Raw genomic sequence first — 23,019 nt, 5'->3', positions numbered from 1 at the left:
TGGCTCATATACGAAGATGGGGAGTCGGAGAGCAATGGCGAGGGCAAGGGGGGAGAAGGAGGCTATCGACGGCGGGCCAGCGGTGCTGGCGGTGCCGTTTTATTGAGACTAGAGGGCGAGAGGGCAGTGCCAATTACAGCGGGGACTGGTTGTCGACGACACTCGACGTCGGGCGAGCCACAAAACCAGTGGAGTAGTGGATTGGATAGAAAATACAGGTTATCATTCGAGTGGGAAAAAATACTTGTTATTAGATTGCATTGAGTCAGGACATACGCCTTATGTACACCACTTCTAATAATTTCCAGAACGTGAGGTGTCCCTTATGCACACCTAAAAGTTGAGCATGCCTTCAAATAAAATATTCGGGTGCGTTTGTACATGTAAATTCCGGGCTCCCATGCGCCCAGCGCAAATAATTCTCAGTAATCAGGACAGGCTCGGTGTTTGATGGTTGCATTCACTTTCTTAATCTGGACGCCCTTGGTTTCAGGAACACCCTCAACAACCAAAATTCTCCCCCACCACCCCCAAGACCACGAGAACTCCCCCAAATATATACGACACTCGCCAGCCCCCCAATTGGACCAGGGCGGCGTAGACACCGCTTATACCTATTTTTAAACCCTAACGACTCAATAATGGGAGCGCTTTCGTCCATCGTCGGCCCACCGGAGCATCAGAGCCCTTGCTAGCTGTGATAGGTGCTCCTGTTTAGCCAGAGGCCTCTCAGTCCAGAACGTTCTGCTTTCCGGAGGTGGCGTCTACTTTTCCGTTAGGGAAGAAAAATCCCATGTGGGTGTGACAGAAAGGAAATGTCTAGACTTTGTGCTGCACAGCGAAAATGTAAAAAAATAAATTAACAGAATTAGGAAGCGGGTGTTTAGAGGTTAGTAGAGGTTAATGGGAAAACGGGTAATCAGGATCGGGACACTGACCGTAATATCCAAATCGCCCCTAGTATGGGACGAACGGCACCCTCGCCAGGCAGCAGCGGCAGCGGCGGCGCCCTCGCTTGTGGGCTATACCTAGTATCTTAGTCGGCTGGGATCCCGCCAGCGCCGCTGTTGTCCTCGTGGGAGAGGGGGGCGCCGCTTTTTGTGACGAGCGAGTGACCTCTCAAGAGATAGAGAGACAGAGATAGAGTCCGCCGTGGCATTCATAGGGCTGAAACAGATACCACAATCTAGTAGCGCTCTTAGACCACAGAAACCAAGAGTTTTTGGGGTCTAATTGGCAGCCGTGAGGGGCTGCTCTCTCCCCAGATTTAGCTGGTAGTTGATTCTCATTTCGAGAGGGGGGCGATGAGCGCCCAGCGCAAACAGCGCTCCCAGCGCCCTCAGCGCCCTTAGCTGGTGTCTAGACCCTTCAAAAAGCGGTCGCCCTCTGCGCACACTCGTCGTCAACAGCGCCGGTTGTCGTGTTTTGGCGTACGGAGGGGAACGTGGTGTCGCCTATGCCCAGCGCCAGCGCCTGCTCAGCGCCTGCCGTTGGCGCCTCCTCGGGACAGGTCAGACATCTACCGGAGAAGGGCGGCGCTGAGGGCGGCGTCGACGGGTGCCTGGTCCCCAGCTAACGCCCGTGGCAGCAGGAGCGCTTGCATTTGCTGCTACTTTAGCCAGAAGACGGGGAGGGTTTCGCCGTCGCCTTTAAGCGCTGGCGCGGCACTGGCGGGCGCCGGGGCATTTACCATTTTCCTACAAATGTCTATAGCGGGATGCGACCTCCGCCGACCGCCGGCGACACGGGGCGCCGGTGTAGGGGGTGAAATTCGCCACCGCTGGTGGCACTTGTCACTTCTACTGGGGCGCGTTTGTGGCCCTCGCTACCGGACCCGTCGCACAGAAATCGGCGCCGATCGCGCTTGGCTTACGTCAGATATGTGCCACCCGTAGTAAGCGGCAATCAGGAATAAACCGGACCAATATCACACCCATCACCTGAATATCATAATAGTGCTAACCCCCGAGCGCCCACCGAAGGGGGCGCCCGGCGCCGCCGCCGCACATAAGCTTTTATTCGTCGCGGCGCCGCCCGTCGCCAGGACAGCGCCCCTGGCGCTTCTCGCTCGTCGCTACTGGCAACAATTTGGGCCCACGACTCGCCAGCGGGCACAAAAAGCTCATGCCCCTGGAAAATTTCGCCCTGCACGGTGACATCACGCTCGTTTCTGATTTAGTGGAACAATGCACCCAGAATAAAACCCCGCGCATAAATTTGCGTCCACCACTACAGATGACAGGCACCCATCACCACTAACGTCTGTTTTAAGTGGTTTGGCAGTGTCATGTGGTACGACTGTCACGGGCAACGGCACCGCGGCTACCTCAGCCATGTGTCCCCTCCACCAGGCTTTTTGGGCACCGCCCCCCCTGAGACCAAGTAGGCTTTAGTCAAACATACAGAGAGGAGAGAGGCCTGCGGCTAACGCCGAGGGGACAATAGCGGCCCGCACATGGGTGTGTGAGACGTCGCCTGCCCCAGCACCTGCCCCAGCACCTGCTTAAGCTGTTCCATTTCCTGTTCCATTACCTGCTTCGCCACCTGCTCCATTACCAACTACGAACAGGCCTCTTCCTACGAAAAGAAACTAACCACAAATACGCCACCACTGGTGCTTTGGCAGCGGTCTTGGCATACATTGACCACAATAGCACCGTAATTCGCCTCACACCTCCCGGCTGCGTTTGTCCCGAATACAATCGCTCGTGGCCAAATACAGTGGTCTCCCGTGATGTGAGCATTGGCACGCCCCATGCGCCACAATCGCCGGCGCCGGCAGCGACAATGGTGACGGAAGCGCCTAGTGGTCACTCTAAGGGGAAAGCCCTAAAGAGCCCTGGGGATAGCCCTGAAAAGCCCCCGGAAAAACTCTTGAAACTCGTCAGGCGTCCCGGTACGGCGCTGTCGTCGCGCTACCCGCCTTTGCTCTCAAAGCCCGCCTGATTGGAAAAAACCGCCACACTTTGTGGACTACCACTCCGAAAAGGCGCCAGACACCATTGCGCCCGCGATATCGCTTTCCGCGGGGCATAGCCGACGCTACATAAGTGGACCAATTGTAGCCGCCCAAAGCGACCACAATACCTTAACGGCCAATTCGAGACCAAAGGGGGGGAGTGGATAGCAATTTCTTGCCAGCAATTGACACTCTCGTGGTCGTCTAAGCCGCACGCCAATTTCACTTCCAACCGTACACGCGCTGAGGGCGCAAATTTCATCTCGGCGACGATAATATCTGGCGCCTGTCTCACGCGGGTATAATCATCGGCCATGCATTTAGGTGGTCACACCACCCGTAAAATTCGGTATAAAATAGTTCTGTTCGAGGCGGTCGTAGTTACCTCTGGATAGACACATCGAGGCGGACCCCGTCCGCCCAACGGCAGCGTACGAGGGGCTATTGGGTGGTTGCCCTTTTAGTAGCCGCACTGAGCTATCGCTCACCTAGTCCCCGCGCACCGCGCACCGCGCACTCAGCGCCCTCAGCGCCTCAGCGCAATCGCCACCACTCTAACCCGCCATGACCATCTTCTACCTCTCGGGCAAGGCCACCCTCGACGGAGTCACCGACGTCCAGCCCGTCAACGACCCCCAGGACAAGTTCGAGTACACCTTCCGCATCGAGTGCACCCGCTGCCGCAACGTCCACGACAAGCCCGTCACCATCAACACCTACGAAAAGCACGAGATCGGCGGCCTGCGCGGCGAGGCGCTGTTTGTGTTCCGGTGCAAAGAGTGCAAGAGCGAACTGAGCGCCAACGTCGCCGCCACCAAGACCACCATTGCCGAGCTGGACCAGTGGGCGCGGTTGCTTGAGATCGATGCCCGCGGTTTGGAAGTAGTGGAGTTTATTCCCGAAGGGAAGTTTCAGGCGGTGGGCGCCGAGCTGAGTACCAAGTTTAACGAGGTCGATTTGGAAGAAGGCGAGTGGTACGACTACGACGAAAAACAGGGCGCTGAAGTCAGTATTACTGAGGTTGAATGGAAAGTCGAAAGGCAATGATTAGGGGTAAAGTATAGGTTAGGGAGACGTATAGATAAATTGGATGGGAATTGATGAAATCAAAGAAGCGTGTTTGACATTGCCGGGAGTACTGTCGGCACTCCCGACGTTTCCGACGTTTCCGACACTGCCGTCACTGCCGTCACTACCAGTGCATGGTACCTCCCCATAACTCCGGCCGGGTTCGCACGCATAGACGATGCCACGCGGCTCCGGCGGCTGCCAACCCGACACAAACAGAACCAATAAATCACCGAGAATTTCAGCCCCCAATTGAGCCATTGGCATCACCAACCACTAACCGGTCACACTACAGACCGCCACCGTGCTTGCTGGCTCGATCGGACGCCGGGGCCCCGTCCGTGAGCACTCGGACCCACCGCTTCCGACACCTGAAATCCCTCACTATCGGCACCGTGCGTCGCCGCCCTGCACACACCGCTGGGTCGGTCGGAAGCAACCCCCATATATACCAGTCGCAAATTTCGTTTTAATACTCTCTCTCTTCTTCAATTGCGAAACCACACAATGCCCGAAAAGAAGACGATCGAATTGTTCAGCCCCGAGTACTACGGCGCCTGCACCTTGGGCGGGATGGTCGCGTGTGGGCCCACCCACACCGCGGTGACTCCCCTCGACTTGGTCAAGTGCCGCCGTCAGGTCGACCCCAACTTGTACCGCTCCAATTTGCAAGCGTTTAAGACGATTTTGAAGACCCCCGGTGATCTGATCTGGACCGGTGCCGGTGCCACGTTCATCGGGTACTCGCTCCAGGGGGCGGGTAAGTACGGGGGTTACGAGTTGTTCAAGAAGAAGTACTCCGATCTCGTCGGGCCCAACATCGCCAACGAGTACCGCTCGGTGATCTACGCCGCTGCCTCGGCTTCCGCTGAATTCTTCGCCGATATCGCGTTGTGTCCCTTTGAAACGATCAAGGTGAAGACCCAAACCACCATCCCTCCGTACGCTTCTAACGTCGTTGACGGGTGGAAGAAGATCGTCGCTGCTGAAGGGATCAACGGGTTGTACAAGGGGATCGTGCCGTTGTGGTGCCGTCAAATCCCCTACACCTGTGTCAAGTTCACCACTTTCGAAGCCACCGTGGCTCAGCTCTACAAGTGGGTGGGCAAGAAGCCCTCGGAGTACACTCCCGTTCAGCAGACCGGGTTCTCGTTCGCCGGTGGTTACATCGCCGGTATCTTCTGCGCGGTGGTGTCGCACCCCGCCGATGTGATGGTGTCGAAGATCACCTCGGACAAGAAGCCCACCGAGTCTACCGGCCAGGCCCTCAAGCGCATCTACGGCCAGATCGGCTTTGCCGGGTTGTGGAACGGGTTGCCCATGAGAATCGTCATGATCGGGACCTTGACCGGGTTCCAATGGTTGATCTACGACACCTTCAAGGTGTCGGTGGGGTTGCCCACCACCGGGGGCCACTAATGTCATCTTCCTTAACAAATACATTCATGATACAAATGAACAGAAACAATTCATACGTGTAGATTAAATTGGCAGCAGCCACAATTGGCAGCTGATTTTGTGATTCCTTATCTTATCTCTCATTTTACCCTTCGAGCATATACATTTCGGATTACCTCAGTAGCATAACTACTAGAGTCTCTTAACATGTTGAGTATAGACAGGTATTGTTCGATCTGTTTCAATCGTATCACATCAAGAACCCTTATTCATCCACTGAAATAAATGCTAATGCCATGATGGAGTCCATTGAGAGTAACTAACCAACTAGTTAGTAGAATAGCTCCTTCAGACATGTTCAGCTAATTCCTAAATGACCCCAATTACAATCAACTATTTGTATCTTGAATTATCGTTTATGACATTCATTCATCGCTATATACAAGCCTTCTAGTTTGCTGAAGTGGCTTACGCCTTGGCCACGGCCTCGGGTTCGACCACGATACACTCTTGGTCCTTACCGCGGACGAAACTAACCAAGTCCAAAAGCTTTGCGGCAAGGATGAAGTTTTTAACTCCCCAATCACCTTTACCAAACACTTCAGGAACCGCTTGAGCCAAGGGAGGCACCAATTGTTGGTAGATATCCTTGTAAGCGATGATTTCCTGAGGAGAAACTTCACACTCATTAGCCACCCGGTCAAAGCAAGTTTTAACCCACTTAGGAAGCCAGTTATCTTCATCGCCTTCATCAGATTCAGGATCAACGTAGGCGTCGCGGTTGGCACATCTGACAAGCCACAACAACCACATCTGGTCCTGGAACTGGTGGGCGTAGACGTCTTCAAGCAGCGTGAACCCAAACGCTAAGAGCAAGGCATTAGTAATTTTCACATCGTACTTGTACACCGTTTTCAGAGTGACAAGCTGCGATTTGTGGTCGGCAAACAACTGTTTCGTCTCGCTTTTGATGTGCTTCAACGCCAGCTTGAAGATCAGCTTCTGGCTCTGGGCATAAATTCTCACCGTCGTCTCCACTTCCGAGTTTCCCTCTGGCACATTGATCAACTCCAGCTTCGCCTCAAGCGCTTGGGTGAGTGACAGTAACCCCATAAGCTTAGCCCGGAGCAGACCGGGTTGGTCCCACCGGTTGCGGACTAAGATCGAAAATACCAGCACTAAAGCCGGCGGCAACAGTACTTGAGAAAGGAAGAAGATTGTGCCGTCACTGGGACTAGCAGTTTCTTCCTTCTCGTCAGTTTCCTCTGTGGTTTTGCTGGTGTCGACCACACTCATGGTATAGTCGGAAATGGTAGGAAGTTTCACCCCCTCCAGTTTGAGTTCTTCCACCAATACCTCGGGGATCTTAATCTTTACTGCAGCGGTATCGGCTTGGTTATTTTCAAGGACAAACCCGTAGCCCAAAAGCAACTCCTCGTTGCCTTTCATGCCGTAATTGTTGTGCACTTCACCCACAGTGGATATGGTCGTCTTAAAAGTAAATTTACCTTGGTCAAACACCCAGTCGACCTTAGCCGATGGTGAGTGGTTCAACAAATCAATTATCGGTACCAACATCACGTCATTAGCCTTTACAGGGCCATACTTTTCCAAGTCTTCCCGGGCCAAGTAGGCAGGGAAAGCTCTCAGTTTAAGGATAAGCAGCGCCCAAAGGTAGGCAGGAAATGATGTCCAGTTAGCCACATCGTACTCGTGCAAATATTTGTACATATCGTCGGCTTCATAGAACTTCAGCTCGTAGTAGAACTTCTGGTTCATAAAATGAGTGGCGGGCTTTTCCACCGTAGCCGGAAGCCGTTCCACTGCCTGCCACCATTCTTCAATAAGCTTGGACAAATGGTCCTTGATAGACCCACCAAGATTAGTCCCCTTCAAGAGCAGCTGGTGTTCTGCCAGCCATGTCAACGGCAGGTTGATGGCATCGAAATCGGGCAAAGCGGCAAAGTACGGCTGGTAGAAGTTGCTCGGATTGTTTCTCTCCTTGGCCAAATATAATTTGAGTCGAGAAAGACTGGGAGAGTCGCCATATTCAGCCGAATCAGCTAAATTGGCGTGGATCATAAGTTTCGAAGGCACCGAGATCTCGACGTCCGGGTGGCTGCCGTCAGCAACCACACCAAGGTTTCCAGTGCCGAGACTCTTGGCTGTGATCCCGGGACTGAGTTGAGCGCCATTGGCCTCGGCCCATTGGACTAGGTCGGCGATCATATTGTGGAGGGCGTGCGATTGCGATGGCCGGTGGCAGCTATGGTGGTGGCAAGATAATGCGGTTTCTAAAGAAGGCAAAAGAAGGGCGTGGAAGGTGATTTGCAATCAATCAGATTTCGATTTAGATGAATTAATTGGACGGAGATCGACGGAGAAGACGACTACCATGTAAGTTTACTGTGTGGCGTGTAGTGGTTACCGAAATGGGTTGAAAACTGACTCACAATTCAGGTAATTTTAGTGATCTCTACAATTGTGTATCAAGGGAAATCAAATAAAGAGTCTAGGTATGTGTAACCATGATATTTCACCCTCCATTTCGTGTGATGAATCATGCTACCATCACTAAACCTGTTAACTATGGTGAACTTAAGAATCTCTCTAAATCCGTTAAAGTAACACCTGCTAAACAAAATCGATCACTTTTTTTTACCTTCTTTTATACTAAATTTCTCTGAAGTCTGCTTAGTATTGCCTCCTTACATCTCCTCCATTATAAACATCAGTCCATTTTCGCAGCGCGGCGTTTGACGTTACCAACCCACCATGTTCCGTTTGGCTCCCTTAACCCGCCAGGCGCGGCTCATGCCGTTGCGCCAGTTCAGCCACAGCATTCGGGCGTTCCAGAAAGTGGGTCCTGGCCTGTCTGACCCCGTCAAACCCGATGCTAAGCCCACCACCGAGGCTGGAGCAAAGGCCGATGCCGCCACCGAAACGGACGCTAAACCCAAGAAGAGACCGCTTTCGAGAGTGGCAATTGGTGGCCTGAACCAGTCGCAGGGTAGATCGAATAACCTGATTGAGTTTGCCCTGTGGAAGGCGGTGATGGTGCTCATTGTTGGGGGTGGTTTGTTCACCTGGTGGTTCTCGAGAGAAAAGGAGCGGCTCCGCATCCAAAAGGAGGTCGAACTGAAACGTCTGTACGGTAAGCCTCTCATTGGCGGTCCCTTCAAGTTGGTGGACACCAACAACCAGCCGTTCACGGAGAAAGACCTCGTCCACGACAACAAGGAGTTCCTGATCATCTACTTCGGGTTCACCCACTGTCCCGACGTGTGTCCCGATGAACTCGACAAGTTGGGCGAGATGTTGGCCGCGTTGAGAAAGGACAACATCAAGTTGCACCCGTATTTCATCACCTGCGACCCTGCTCGCGACTCGCCCGAGATCATCAAGGAGTACCTTGAAGACTTTGACCCGCTGATCGTGGGGTTGACTGGTACCTACGAGAATGTCAAGAACGCGTGCAAGCAGTACCGGGTGTACTTCTCCACTCCGCCCGACGTCAAGCCCGGCCAGGACTACCTTGTCGACCACCTGATCTTCTTCTACTTGATGGACGCCGAGGGTAAGTTTGTCGACGTTATTGGCCGTGAAGCCACTGCCGAACAAGGGGTGGAAAAGATCAAGGGCCACATCGACGCGTTCATCCCCGAGCTGGAGCGCCAAGCTCGTAAAGAGGGCTGGTTGGGCTTCTTGTATAAGTAGGAAGCGATCAACAGGCTTCTGTCTGTATATAGTGATGTTGGTACGTAATGTTTGAAATGGTATATAATGAATTAGCTAATAGCAGTATTTGGTACTCTCACAAAAGTAATTTCGCATCGTTGGAAAATAAAACCAAAATATTTTGGCAGCGACATGTGAAGTCGCCAAAACCACTTCGTTGACAGTAAGTTGTGAGCCTTTGCTGCCATCATTATTGTTCAGCTAAGCATCTAGACCTACAGCTTGATCGCACTAAACTTGATAAGAAGTGGCGCATTAGTGGCCGCGCACCAATGTGACAACAAGCTGATAAAGGAAGCAAATATGAGCTCCCCTATGATTTCCTAGTACAATCTCGATGATAATATATGTCTAACTCAGCTTTCATCCCTATTTGGAATAGGCGTTGATGCGCTCTCTTAACATTCCTGCTATCGACTTTATTTTAGCTTAAGGTCCGATAAACGTGACGAATGGTTCAATGGAATCAAAGTTCATTATGTATTATCACAATTCAACATTGATAATCTGAAACGTCAATCTTTTCCGGTTAACAGTCACTTGTAGAAGCGCCATCTGCTTCAGAGTAATCGGATCTCCTGATGGTGTCGTGTGATCCTCAAACTCTCAAACCCGCCAACCACTCTCTTATATTAATGAGTTGATAAAAAGACGATACCGGTGCTAAACGTGGAGGATGTAAAGGATGCTCAACTATCGATTGTCATGTTAAGCTAATTGCGGGTGTCATTGCGGCTGATTTATTACCGTTTGAATGCTGATTTGCCATTTACTGATGAAGACTGTTGCTACTTTCAAAACACTCAGAGATTCACTAATGGGGAAGTCTCCGATCAATCTTTCTTCAGTACTGATAAACTCGGAGGTCCACCAATCGGAGGCGTCTCTCAGGCCCACATTCCGGAGTCGGCGCTGCTCGTCACGGCCTAGGTGCATCATTAATGGGAAATCGTCGGCAACGAGAAAGGTCTAAACCATTGGGGTTTGAGGGGTATGAGTCTACGAAGATGGCACTAATCTAGGGTTTGGTGGTGGTTCGAGGCTGTCGATTCATTATGGTATTGCCAATCGACACTAGATTCTAATTTGTGAGGTTTGTTTACTTCTGAGGGATGATGAGGCCAAACTCGGATCCATCAAGATGGCTGGCTGATGGTGCGGGGTGTTAAATATTATCAATGACATCACAGCCATGCCCCCTACTATCGACCCGATTGGCTGATACTGAGCAATGGGTTATACGGGGACTTTTGAAGCTATTGGGATCGTTGAAGTTAGCAGAGTCTAGCGTTGGTAGTGGAGACGCCCTCGCCATGCTCACTTTGCTTGGAGGATCTCTGATCATCGACTATATCGTCGATCGCATCTTTCATTAGGTCAGGCATACTGTCGTGATGGCGACGAGAACAATGGCAGAGGCGGGCCAGCAGCTGATGGCCAGGTAACAATTCGTCCCAGGTTTATTAATTGGCTATATACAGGGTAGGAGTATAAAAACCACTCGCATGCCCTGTAACTTGTTTTTCTCTTCATCACCCATGGACTCCATAGTTCACTCAATCATCGCTATACGGATAACTCCTTTGTTCCCACGACGAATAGGTGGAAAGTGTGCTACGCTATGCCCGTTGCTTAACGTGGAGAGTTAGCACACCCCTTAAATGTCGGCAGTGGTGGTTGGGTGAACTAATGACAAAGCGGATCCTGTCCCAGCAAATCAGTGAGCAGCTTAGTCGCTACCCTTGTTTGGTACCTTTAAAGGCGTGGCAGCTGAGCGCCAACAGTTCCCGGTTGAGTGTCCGCACCCCTGCAAGTGAGGATGATCTGATCACCTCAGCCGCAGTGGACAGTGCCGTGCCCGGAGAACTGAGTACCCGGTTGAGTGTCCGCACCCCTGCAAGTGAGGCTGATCTGATCACCTCAGCCGCAGTGGATAGTGCCGTGCCCGGAGAAGTTGAGTGTTCATCCCCGCCAACAGAGGAGGCATCCCACGCCAGAGTTAGCGTGGCCCATGAAAAGCAGTGGATAGCAGAACCCGCGATGTCATTGTGCTTGTATATATAAGTTGTGGATTTCGTCACTGCTCAGGACGAAGAAGGTAAACTCTGCTGGCTTCGGTTGGCAGGGGGATCTGAACCACCGTCTCACCCCACCAGTGCTCGATTTGTCATCGTCTTCGGGTGAAACAAGAGCTAAATACTCTAATGGCATTCGGGTACTGGTCACCCCAGTGCTACGGCCAAGTGGGTGGGGCGATGGTTCTTTGACGCATCCCGGCGTCGTGGTTTGGGAGTACTCAACCATGGCGTTCTGGTGATGTGACCGCCAAATAGACCGGTTGTGGGCAGGGCGTGCCGCTCTTATTATTTTCTGTATATAGTTAATACAAGCTGAGTCAACATTTGAAGAAAAATCGTAATATATCTGGTATGAGATTGAGTTACCCTAGTGCCATATGAAGCTTGCCGGTGTGTGCATCATATACTTATCAATGTAGAGGATGATTAGCATCATGAGCGATTGGGTAGTCAGCACTTATTATCGATACTATCATGAAACTATGTGTGAATATAACGTGAAATATTTTTTCTTGTCTTAGACTGAACTATAGGATTGAATTTGTCATGCCCATATGCCGCTACGCCTCCGCTGGGGCAAGGTATACTGCTCCAAATCTAATCTAGCTAAATTCTCACCGCACGACTAAATTAAGTTTAGCGGAAGTCGAAGAGTATGGCATCACGTATCCATCAACTCAATATACTTGGCTAGTTAGTTTTGTTCAAATGTATTCACGAAGTTTGGTGATTTGCAAGGATGATATGCCTCCCTATTTGTGTATATTTACAGAAGTACACGGTTCTAGAATTCAAACGCCTAGCGCATCATCATAGACGACCAAGCTGAGCTAAACTTACCAAATTAAGCTTTGTTGCCTGCACTTGGATATCGCCTCCTTTTCTTACGATACAGGTAGCAATTGCAGTGACTCCAGCAGAACTGAGGCCACCAGTTGAGGTTAGATAATCCGCTGTTTTTTGTATGCCATGAATTCTAGAATGCCTTCGCCGTCTCCACGACTAAATGTATTATCGTCTCAACTAGAGGCGTCCACCCTGTTGAGACTAAATTCACCGGGAGTCAAAGACAGTCCTGCGCCAATGGTTGTTGAAGCTGTTGAGAGTAACCGTTCTGTTGATGTCGAAAGCCATCCAAATCTATCACGTATCCCTGATACTGGCTTGGTGCCACATCAACATCTGGCACCGACATCCCACAAATCGAGAGATGAGAAACTCTCCAGAATCGTTCTTGTTCCATGCAAAGTATTCCCAGGGGATACAATAGATCGGCGACGGAAGTATGTTAGAACCAAACAAACGCTTGTGCCCCCGGAAAAGTCTCCAGAAAAGCTTCCAGAACAGCCCCCCGAAAACGTCAACAGGATTCCCCGAGAGAGAAGAGTCAGAGCTCGGCCGTCGATCCGCAAATGTTACATCTGTGATACTTGTGGCAAACGATTCTATCACCTCCTGGCGATAAAGCTGCACATCGATGTTCATGTCAAGAAGTCGGCAGAGTTAACTTGCAAGTTTTGGCCACTAGGGAGATGCAGCGATTTCGTGTATAGTGATACTAGCGCTTGCAACTTACACATGCTCAGGCATCACTTTAAACTCGACAATGAGATGGCTTTGTCTTACGGAACGCTCACAATGTTGTGGACAGACATGGGCAAGTGTGAGTGTGGATTTTTCGGCTCGGTGGAGACGTGGTTGTTGCATCATGTTTTGACACTGGAGAACCCATGCCCGCTCACTAAACCAGCAGCGCCGACAATATTGCCGCCCCCTATCACTACTATCAACGACACGAGTAAGCCTTTGCCTAATCCGACGACACTGAGGGACTCATACCCACCCACTAATGAAGCAGCGTTGAAAATCATACAAGATCCGAAACCACCTTCGCCTATTCAGTTGACGACACGGCAACGTTATCAAGAAGTTCCTGCGCCTACTCGGTCGACAACACCGTCACGTCACCGACAATTGCCCTCGCTTCATCCGTCGACGCCACTACGGGATGTACAAGAAACATCGTCGCCTGTTCTGTCAATGACACTGCCACATGACCAAGAAACGCCATCGGCAGTTCCGTGCCAGCAGCCTGAACCCAAAGATGAAAGTGAGGTAAAGGAAGCATCATTTCCAATGACCCAACGAAAACCGGTAGTATGTCAATTTGCGGTTCTAGGCAAATGCCATCCAAAAACACAGGACTATACTCGCATGAATCGGTACCACATGGTCAACCACCACTTTGCCTTCGACGATCCCGCTATGATTAATGCTCGCCTCAACGTAAAGATGAAGCAACCAGGCACGTGTGAATGTGGCTATCACGACGATGTTCATCTGTGGCTTGTCTACCACGTATTACCGCCTGTTGCCTCGTGTCCTTTGGTAACAGCGGCAGTCGACCCGGAGGCGCCAACGCTGGGTAATTGCACAGTATGTGGTCGCTGGTGTGAGGACGGATTGCAACTCCACGTCAAGTCCCACCGCGACGACTGGCACATTGAGTGTAAGTTCCGAACCCTTGGCAAGTGTGGATTGTTTGCCGGGGAAACTAACGCTAAGGTCCACATGCTCACCCGCCACTTTTTGCATGACGACCTCGACGAGCCGTGGCGGGCTCCCCTCAGCCAGTTATACGCCCGCTCAGGTAGATGTGAGTGTGGTTATCACGGCACGGGCGTGGCGTGGCTCCACGACCACGTGATGGCGCTGGCCAACCCGTGTCCGCTAACATTGGTGGTGCCACCGCCAGACCGGTGTTCTGTGTGTGCCACAAAGTTCCACCGCCATGCCAAGAACCACGTAAAGTCGCTTCAGGGTATCCAAGCCAATCCACTCAATTGTGTGTTTTTGGCCTCGGGGAATTGTCCGTTTCACTTGAAATCAAGGCAGCTGTTCACACTATACGTGAGCCACCTCCTCCGGCATCACTTCAAGTTCGACAGCGGGGCTGTCTGTCTGAGAGCCACGTTGCGTAGCATGCTAAAGCAGTCTGGCCGGTGTGAGTGTGGCTTTGCTGGCTTGGGCGAGGCGTGGGTGTACCACCATGTGTTGAGTCGGGAAAACCCCTGTCCCTTAGTGGCGACGGTTGGAACTGATGAGGGACAACAACCTTTGTGATGGCCTTAGCTTAGTCTTTGATCAAGCAAAATATTAGCTTGGCTTATTTGCTCATTCCTCAAGGATGTTGCTTTGTTATGATCAGCTGGTAGTCATTGATATAGCGCTGCGTGCGGCGTGGATCAGCGACCACAAACCAAACAATAGAACCAGATGCGCCTGATTTTCTAAATGTATCCGTCACGTCAAGTTTATAACTCGCTCGTTGTCAACATTTGGGGTCGACATATTGTTTACTTGCTTGAGACTTCCAGTAATGGGATCATCGTTGACGATAATCAAAACTAACATCAAAGCTCTAGCTGGCACTAGTCTATTGGTTAATTGACATTCCTTACTATCATCAACAACCCAAATCTGATACTGCTCTGTTTTTTGTGAAAAACATTGGTTTGTGTGGTATCTTCCTCAGCAATAAATTTGCCTACGCTTTTGAGGCAGGACCATTATCATCGACCCCAATACACCTCCACAAACCAGTACATTTGTTTTGAAGATGGTATTCGTCACAAAGAAAGTCACGAAATCAATCACAATCTCGAAGTGTTCTCGAAGGTCGGCTAGCCAAAATTGATCCGTATACTCTCTGATATATGTTGAATCTTCCATGGAGTGTGATTCCTTTTTGATCTTCCCAATTCACCTGGCCATTTCTGCAATATCTTCTTCTCAGATCAATCTGTTTTGGAGTGCTTTTCATTTTGGCGGGGGATCGGGTACACTACTAACGTCGGGGGTAGGCGAGCGGTACTTACCCGATTGGGTAACGGAGGCAACGGATGTCAGAATTTCCCTTTTGTGTAATTGCCGCTGTCGGCATACAAAGGCAGACCAAGAAAAATACACAATAAAGACATGCTTGAGGCATGGTTAAAAGCTAATCCGGGAATTTTGATGACCCCTGCCCCCGCTCAATCACCGTGCAAACAGCCGCTCTCCGATTCCAGGGCACAAAGATAGGTCATCTGCCCTGAACGATAGTGGGTAGTTTGATAAGCACTAACAGCTATAACTATCGGGGAAACGGTCTTTTCAACCCCAGTGTACCTTAGATACGCGTGTCTGCATTGATAACAGTTTGTGGCAGACCAATAAGGGTCCGGGGGCGGTGTCTGCTGGTTCCCCTCATAAAGTCACACGAGCATATAAGCGGGCATGGTACAAAAACAAAATAACCCGCATCGGAACGAACAATGAGAGTATCGATCATCAACAGGTGAAATTAGGTTTACATCAATGTGTCAGGCTTAATCTTTTCTATTATCTTCGATGACCTCTGAGTCAGCGCTAATTAGTTAGTGATAACTCCTATCTGAGATAACTGGATTTTTTTTGAGTCGATGCAACGAACAGCAAATGATTTAGGTTGACTCACGTCGACTAAGCCTCCCAAGAATGCATTTCAAAAACTACCAATCATATTCTAGTGAGTCTAGCGACGTGGCCGCCTAACTCGGGTATAATTTCGCCGTATCGAAATAATTACGATATGTAATTCAATCATCGATTTCTTTGATTCATTTTTTTAATTATAGGCTACAAGATTTTTATTTTCCAATGTTTATTTGATTCATGATTATATGCTTGGAGAGGGAACTAAAAGACTCTGCACTAGGCCTTTGGATCCCATAAACTTTTCGTAAAACTCGTTAACACGTCAGGTGGCCCGTCAGGTTGACCAACTCGCCCTGCCAGCTGTAGTACTTCAGCATGTCGACGTGGTGCTTGGTGCCGTTGGCCTCGTACATCAGACACCCGAACTTCAGCGCGTACGGCGGCGTGTACACGTGGAGCAGCACTGCTACTTCGTTTGTAGGGTTCAGGATTTTGTGGAGACCGATATCGTCGGAGATATAGCCGACGCTATCGCGGGGCAACAACGTGTGCTTCTTGGGGACCATTTCCGTTTGCCCCTCAGGCAAGTCGTATAACAGCTCCTGTAACGTGCCCTTCAAGATCTTCATGCAGCAATGAGCATTAGCGTGGTCGTGGATGGCACTCAGCTTGCCGGGCAGCCACACAAGCAACAACATGTTGGCGTTATTGTTGATGTTGACTACGCCGTTGCGGCTGTAGTTTCTCAGCGGGTCGTGTAACGCCATGTGGCTCCACTCCGATTCGTCGGAGGTGTAGGCCTCCATGGCCTCTTTAATGGCATCGATGTCAATGTCTTCGCTGGAAAGACCCTGGCCTTCTAAGAGATGGCGGAGCTCCAAGATCAAGTGGTGGAGCTTCAGCAGCGCCGGCAAATCGATATCGAGCGAATTGACCGGGTAGACGGTGCGCTGAACTCGCTGGGTAGTGGGTTTGCTGGCGACAGGACCACACCCGGGGGCGGTAGGGGTGGTGTTGGGTTGAGGTACTAAGAACATCGTGAGGAACTGTGGCTGCAAAAAATGTTGATAGGTTTTGTGCGGTGCGCGGGCGGTGAGCGTCTGCTTGGAAGGCCGACTAGGGGCGGCGCCCGCTCGCTTTATATGATTTTTTCCCGTTTTGCGTAACCCCCGTTGTAACGTGACCGACGTCGGCGCCCGCCCAAAAATTTTTCCTCGATCAGGCATCTTCCGCGGTCATGCGGACGTGGCAACCTCCGCTCTGCCCATGCCCCAAACAGGCTACCTCCGCTCGTCGGCCACACCCGATGGTGTCATCGCCGCCACCACCACAGTTTGAGCCATCTCATCGCCACCGATCTATAAAACCCCTCCTCCTGCTCCTGTGCGTGTTTTTTACACGAACTGCCCCGTTTCAGCAGATAACGACAACGATTACCGAGGATAGGGGCGGTGGGAGGGGAAATGTCTAGGGGGCTCTGCGAGGGTACTTGCCGAGTGACGTCAAGCATTGTTCCCAAAGCGAAAAGTCTGGACCCCCCACGACCGCCGGGTCGGGCGTCTACCAAATTCGATGCAGGGCCCGTGCGACCGGCCCACGACCACATAAATGACACCTAACACACAACTGTGTCATCATAGCGCCCGATTTGGGTGTAGTGGTGGTGGTTTGGGGGTGACGGAGCCACCACCGTCCCAAAACGGCTAGGACCGTGACGGCACCGTTTCATGTCAGGTCACCTGAGTGTCGGGAGCGGCGCTGTGAGCGCCGCTGTTCCCCTCTCCCCTTTAGGCGATGCGCCGCCCTGGCGTTTCTGTAAGTTTCGGGGTGACACAGAAATTGCCATTTGCGATGTCGGGCGGCAACACGTCCGCAGTGGCAGCGGCGGCGGCATCAAAAAAGCCTCCTTCCTCATTCGGACGAGCGGCCGCTCGAGCGGTGATTACCGCTTTGGGAATTCCAAAACGGGTATTTTTTCCGCGGCGATGACCGCTAGTTTAAACCCCGTTTTACTCAAGCAAACCCCGTAGCAAACCCCATAAAACCACCCATTTCTACCTCTTCCCCTAACACCAACGCTTAAGTAGTGGCGTAAAACTATTATTACTCCTGTCCCTATCACTTTCCGCCATTCTCCGGCCAACTTCCGACGCCTATACGCTATTTCGGCGCAAATCAGTGGCGCCGCCGCCCCGCCGCACCCGCGATGGCGCTCTTCGTTACAAATAGCGCCACACCTGCGCGTGCTCCCCACTGCGGCTGAGACACCTTCGATCACACTGATAAGAAACCACAGCGTGCCGTTTGCGATTTATCAGTCGATGCCCCTGCTGTCTGAGGATGACAAGTCGCTGGACACCGTCGCCGACTACCGCAACACCCACACGCGATGGCAGCGCCTCTGCTGCGTCGTCGACCGCTGGTTTATCACGGGTTTTACTCCCGCCTACTTCACCCTGGTGATGGGGACGGGGATCTCGCTGAACATCATGTATAACTTCCCCTGGCCAGCGCACTGGCTTAGGGTGTGTGCGTGTATCATGTTTGGCGTGGCGATGTTCTTCTTTTGCTGGCTTACGGTGTTTTTGGTGGTGGCGACGGTGAAGCGCCCCGAGCGCCGCATCGCCTTCACCTGGGACCCCGACGTGGCACCGTATATGGGGTGTATGGCCATGGGCTACATGACTCTTGTCAATTTCATCTATTATCTTGCAAAGCCGCACCACCGCCTCACGCTGGTGGGGATATTTGTGCTTTGGTGGATCCTGGTGGCGCTCAGCGTCTACACCGGCGTCATCGTGTTTTTCTTTTGCTATATCGGTAAGAACAAGCACGCCCACAAACTCAAACACCAGGACCTCCATTTGTCCATCTTATTGCCCATCGTCACCATCACCGTCGCTCTGTCCCAGGGGAATATCTTTTTACTAGACCTCCCCCGAGTCAATTTACAGGTGCTTACATTTATCGTTACTTTCCTCCTTTGGGCTGTGGCCGTGGGAGTAGCGTTTATGATCACGACCATCAACTTGTCGCGCCTATTCATCCACAAACTGCCGCCTACATCGTTAGTATTCACGCTGTTTTTACCCGTGGGCTTTCTCGGCCAGGGCGGCTACGGCGTCGCCCTCATGGGCTACAATTTGCATCATCTCATCATGGGCCTGTCTTCGGACATGCACGAAAAATACATGGCGTTTATGGCGCTGCTGGAAAACATGGCCGTGGTCAAGGAGATTGTGGCCACGGTATTCATTGTCGTGTTCTCGATGGTCGACACTGTCCTCTTAGGGCTCGGCTACTTCTTCACTGCGATCGCCGTGTTCTCGTGTGTGGCGAAACTGAAACCATTTGCTAAGACACCTAACCCCGAGCACGTACACTCCCGCTACGGGTTTGTCTACTTCTCCCGGACATTCTGGGCCATGACGTTCCCCCTCGGGACGATGAGTCTCGCCCAGTCCCAATTGGAAAAGAACTTTGGCCCCGGACTCATGTTCTTCAAAGCCATGGGCGCCATCTACGCGGTGGTGCTTTTTGTCATCACCATCGGCTGTGTCATCGGCGTGTTCTGCTATGTGTTTGACGCCCTCCGTTACATCATGGTGCCTCGTCCCAAGCACGACATCGTGTGAAACCCCATCGCATTTATCATCGCATACATTCAATCAGATCTGTATTATACAAACTTAGAATAAAACAAGCAACGAAGTAAACCAAAAGTAGATATTAGTCAAATAATGTCGTTTGCTTTGGTAAAAATTGAAAAAGAAGGGATGGTGTTGATGTTACTCAACTCGACTTCCCAGACAGGACTCGAACCTGCAATCTTCTGATTCGTAGTCAGACGCTTTGCCATTAAGCCACTAGGAACTCCCTGAAATTTTAAAAAAACCGGGTTTATCATACCTTATTAGTGGTAAAGCAAAAACGGGATTTTTTCGCCTTATTTTAGCACCATAACTGCACAGTCTGCTATTACATGGTAGCCAGGGGCCATTTCAATCCAATCCAACACATTTTACACCAATACCATCATGCAAATCATATTAAATTACGTAAATTATATTAGTGCCCATTACGAGCTTCCCACTAAAGCAGAACCAGCTGCTTGTCGTTTGCGCCCAGCCACGTACCGAGGTCGCCCCACCGTCGGATGGTACGTCACCACCACCTCGGGCACCGTGTGCTGCCGCCGCCGGCTCCGGCTGAACAACGCCATCGTCTCGTGGTAGAGCACCACGAGCAACAGCCCCATCACCAATAACATCCAGAAGTATAAGCCAAACACCACCGTGCCGCCAAACATAAACAAAGTGGCCAGTAAGTGGACGACGAGTGTCATCTTAGTAGGAGATTCACGGGGGCGGCTGCGGCGGTGTTTCTACGAGGTTCGAGGGAAAGTTGAGTCATCCCGCACCGTTCTGGTGGCAAATGCGATAAACGAGCTGGAACGTGTGCTGGCAGGAAATTTGGTGTCCACGACCGCTCAGAAATGGTATAAAAATTAAGGTGACGATGACTATTGACCTAATACGTCACGAGACCTTTTTTTAAAGCTGATGGGGGATGGGGGGGGGTGAATTGCTTTCGATTTGCGCTTGTAGCCGAAGATTTAGGGATGCGGGGTACGACCATCGCGATGGGCTAAACGACACTATACGATGAGCATCAGTGCGAAGATTCGGTAGGTATAACACTTAGGAAGACGTGGTAGTGGTCGATAACTAAATGTAGGGTTAAACGGTTCATTTCTAAGCAAGATTCACAAAGGTAAGTTTACAATTGTGTTCCCAAGTATGAGCCCCGCCCCCACTCCAACTTCGGTTGTGGGCGGCAGCGCCCGAGTTTTCCCTTCGCAGTCGACTCCGAACACAACCCCACTTCGGGGTCAGACATCGCTGCCCCCTGACCTTAGCTCACCGGCGTGCTGCTCACCAAAACAAAACAAATGCAGGAAACCAGCAAAGCCTGACCACCACATTGACGACTTGACGTTTATCTATTGTCTACAAGTCTTGATGCTTTGTTATCATTGTTCGTTATCCCAAAATATCGCAAGTTCGGGGGGTTCCCGCTGGCGAGCCCGCTGATTACCGAGACGGCGATCGCCGGAGCGGGTCGCTGTTTTTGACACCTTCCTGCACTGTACCCGAAGCGTCTGGTAAGCGTTGTGGCGTTTTTCTGCTCGGAGCCACGGCGCTGGGCTCCGAAGCCGTGGGCGCCTGAGGGTACGAGTCAAATGGCCACACGCAAACGGCGACCCGTTCGCCGGAGGGGCACATGCCTTTGGGCTTTACAGGGCAAGCGTTGCTGTTTGCGGGCTCCTATTCCGACCCTCCAGCACTTACTCTGAAAGAGAGAGAGAGTCAAATAGAGATAGGGTCCGCTCACCCGATATCTCTCGCTAATCTACTGATAAAAAAAGGACTCGGAAATACCAGCCATTCCCAAAACCAGCAATGCCAAACAAGAGAGAAACCAATGCTCAAGGAGAAGGCTTTCAAAGGAATCTAAAGGGAGTGGTGGTTGTCGAAGTTGTCGCAGTGAGGGAGGGGTGGGTGACTCGTGTCCTCCTATATGCAGTGCAACGGCCGCGTCCGTGCGGGCGCCGAGTCAGCCACAGTCACAGCTTAGGGAGGAGAAGTCGCGGAAGGTAACCTCCGCTCTGACCCCCCAGCACCGCTTGCCTCCGAAAACTTGACTCTTTCCCGCTGTGTGCACAAACGGCACCCCCCACAGTGACCGGGTGCTTTATAAAACCACCGCCACCGCCACCCCTCCCAGATTTTCTCTCCGTAGGATTCAACTCTCCCCCCCCACTCATGAGCATGTCAAGCTTGCAAATTCAACCCTCAGCCTTGCCTGCCCCCCACATCACCACCCTGTTGTGTGACGCGACCAACAAGTTGCCAATGACGCCGCCGTGCCGGGTGTTGTTGAAGAACGACCTCGAGCAGCCGCTGGGCCTGTTCAAGTTGCGGGGCATTGGCCACTTGATCCACTCCCAGTTGGAAGCGGCTAATGCTCGTCGCTGCAAGAAAGAAGTACAGGTGTTTGCCCTGCTGGGAGGCAATGCCGGTCTTGCTGCTGCTTATGCCGCCCACTTCTACGGGCTCAAGTGTACGGTGGTGCTCCCCGTAATCGCTAAAGAAGTGGTTAAACAACAATTGAAGAGCTACAATGCCGAGATGATCCTTTTCGGCAACAATATCTTCGAGGCCGACCAGCACTTGCGCAATATTTTGGAGCTGATCGACACCGACAAGATCTTGCCCATCTATTGCCACCCGTTCGACAACCCCTTAATCTGGGAAGGGCATGCTTCGTTGGTCGACGAATTGGTCCAGCAACAGTTGACTCCCGAGGAAGTGCCCCACTTGAAGGGGATCGTGTGTCTGTGTGGCGGCGGTGGCTTGTACAACGGCATCTACCAAGGGTTACAGCGCAACGGCATCCACGACCTGGAGGTGCTCTTGATTGAAACGGCACAAGCGCCGACGCTTTACGAAACGGTGAAGGCGGATAAGTTGATCACTTTGAAGCTGGTGAAACTGATGGCGACGCTGTTGGCGTGCCTGTACACCACCCAGACCTCGCTCAACAACTTCAAGAACCTGGACGTTGTCAAGACCCACTTGGAGGTGATTGACGACGCCGACGCCCTCAAGGGGTGCGTCGACTACTACGACAAGATCGGCAAGATCGTCGAGCCCGCGTGCGGCGCGCTGACCCTGGTGGTCTTCAACCGCATGGACTTGTTGTTCAAGCACTTTGGCCACTTGCAGCCCGACGACATCGTCGTCATCGTGGTGTGTGGCGGGCTGTGCTCCACCGGCGACGACTTGTCCCAGTACCGCTCGATGTTGGCCAGAGCCGACAACAAGTTGTAAATGTACCATAGATTCTAATAGACGAGTAATGACCAGAAAACTGAGTTTGTAGACTCAAATGATCAAACACTTTGAGTTACTTGAATCTTACCTCTTTGGGATTGATTATATTCGGTGTACTATCCCCATCAGTGCGAAAATTGTAAATATTTGGGGTTACTACGATTACGCCAAAAATGTCAAATCCAAGATGTTAACAATACACTTTTAGAATCGGTTGGATATATGACGTTGACTATGTGCTTAGTATTGTTTAGTTTTTACGAAATAGTAACGGTATAATGAATCCCATAGTAAGATGAGTATTACGCTGCTCTACGATAAATAGTCCGGGGATCATAGGATTAGATTCCTGAAATCAGGTGTTCATCGTCTGACCTACGACATCTACTCTCAAGATGTCCAAACAGAAGTATCTTATCTCATT

General features: G+C 51.4%; 8 protein-coding genes across 8 annotated transcripts; 6 read left to right on the top strand and 2 right to left on the bottom strand. All coding sequences in view use genetic code 12, as the record gives it.

Annotated features, from left to right (window-relative positions):
• Nucleotides 1-3,523: 3,523 nt before the first annotated feature.
• On the top strand, nt 3,524-4,006 carry DIURU_004277 (uncharacterized protein; the record flags this gene model as incomplete). The annotated part of the gene is made up of 1 exon (XM_034157132.1): nt 3,524-4,006. One exon carries the CDS (start codon nt 3,524-3,526, stop codon nt 4,004-4,006), a length of 483 nt encoding a protein of 160 aa, XP_034011011.1.
• A 528-nt stretch (nt 4,007-4,534) lies between these two features.
• DIURU_004276 (Cu/Pi carrier) lies at nt 4,535-5,446 on the top strand (the record flags this gene model as incomplete). Its single annotated transcript, XM_034157131.1, has 1 exon — nt 4,535-5,446. The coding sequence occupies one exon, from the start codon at nt 4,535-4,537 to the stop codon at nt 5,444-5,446; it is 912 nt and encodes a 303-aa protein (XP_034011010.1).
• A 447-nt stretch (nt 5,447-5,893) lies between these two features.
• Nucleotides 5,894-7,654, bottom strand: DIURU_004275 (protein-lysine N-methyltransferase; the record flags this gene model as incomplete). The annotated part of the gene is made up of 1 exon (XM_034157130.1): nt 5,894-7,654. The coding sequence occupies one exon, from the start codon at nt 7,652-7,654 to the stop codon at nt 5,894-5,896; it is 1,761 nt and encodes a 586-aa protein (XP_034011009.1).
• Nucleotides 7,655-8,200: 546 nt separating this feature from the next.
• Nucleotides 8,201-9,142, top strand: SCO1 (Cu-binding protein; the record flags this gene model as incomplete). The annotated part of the gene is made up of 1 exon (XM_034157129.1): nt 8,201-9,142. The coding sequence occupies one exon, from the start codon at nt 8,201-8,203 to the stop codon at nt 9,140-9,142; it is 942 nt and encodes a 313-aa protein (XP_034011008.1).
• Nucleotides 9,143-12,210: 3,068 nt separating this feature from the next.
• Nucleotides 12,211-14,364, top strand: DIURU_004273 (uncharacterized protein; the record flags this gene model as incomplete). Its single annotated transcript, XM_034157128.1, has 1 exon — nt 12,211-14,364. The coding sequence occupies one exon, from the start codon at nt 12,211-12,213 to the stop codon at nt 14,362-14,364; it is 2,154 nt and encodes a 717-aa protein (XP_034011007.1).
• A 1,649-nt stretch (nt 14,365-16,013) lies between these two features.
• CDG1 (Cdg1p) lies at nt 16,014-16,736 on the bottom strand (the record flags this gene model as incomplete). Its single annotated transcript, XM_034157127.1, has 1 exon — nt 16,014-16,736. The coding sequence occupies one exon, from the start codon at nt 16,734-16,736 to the stop codon at nt 16,014-16,016; it is 723 nt and encodes a 240-aa protein (XP_034011006.1).
• A 1,284-nt stretch (nt 16,737-18,020) lies between these two features.
• Nucleotides 18,021-19,334, top strand: SSU1 (Ssu1p; the record flags this gene model as incomplete). The annotated part of the gene is made up of 1 exon (XM_034157126.1): nt 18,021-19,334. One exon carries the CDS (start codon nt 18,021-18,023, stop codon nt 19,332-19,334), a length of 1,314 nt encoding a protein of 437 aa, XP_034011005.1.
• Nucleotides 19,335-21,524: 2,190 nt separating this feature from the next.
• CHA1 (Cha1p) lies at nt 21,525-22,592 on the top strand (the record flags this gene model as incomplete). Its single annotated transcript, XM_034157125.1, has 1 exon — nt 21,525-22,592. The coding sequence occupies one exon, from the start codon at nt 21,525-21,527 to the stop codon at nt 22,590-22,592; it is 1,068 nt and encodes a 355-aa protein (XP_034011004.1).
• Nucleotides 22,593-23,019: the final 427 nt, after the last annotated feature.

The sequence above is a fragment of the Diutina rugosa genome (assembly GCF_008704595.1).
Source record: "Diutina rugosa strain CBS 613 chromosome Unknown scaffold17_size212612, whole genome shotgun sequence".
Classification (NCBI taxonomy): domain Eukaryota; kingdom Fungi; phylum Ascomycota; class Pichiomycetes; order Serinales; family Debaryomycetaceae; genus Diutina; species Diutina rugosa.
Note: the sequence above shows the minus strand (reverse complement) of the source record. Positions and strands in the feature narration are given on the sequence as shown.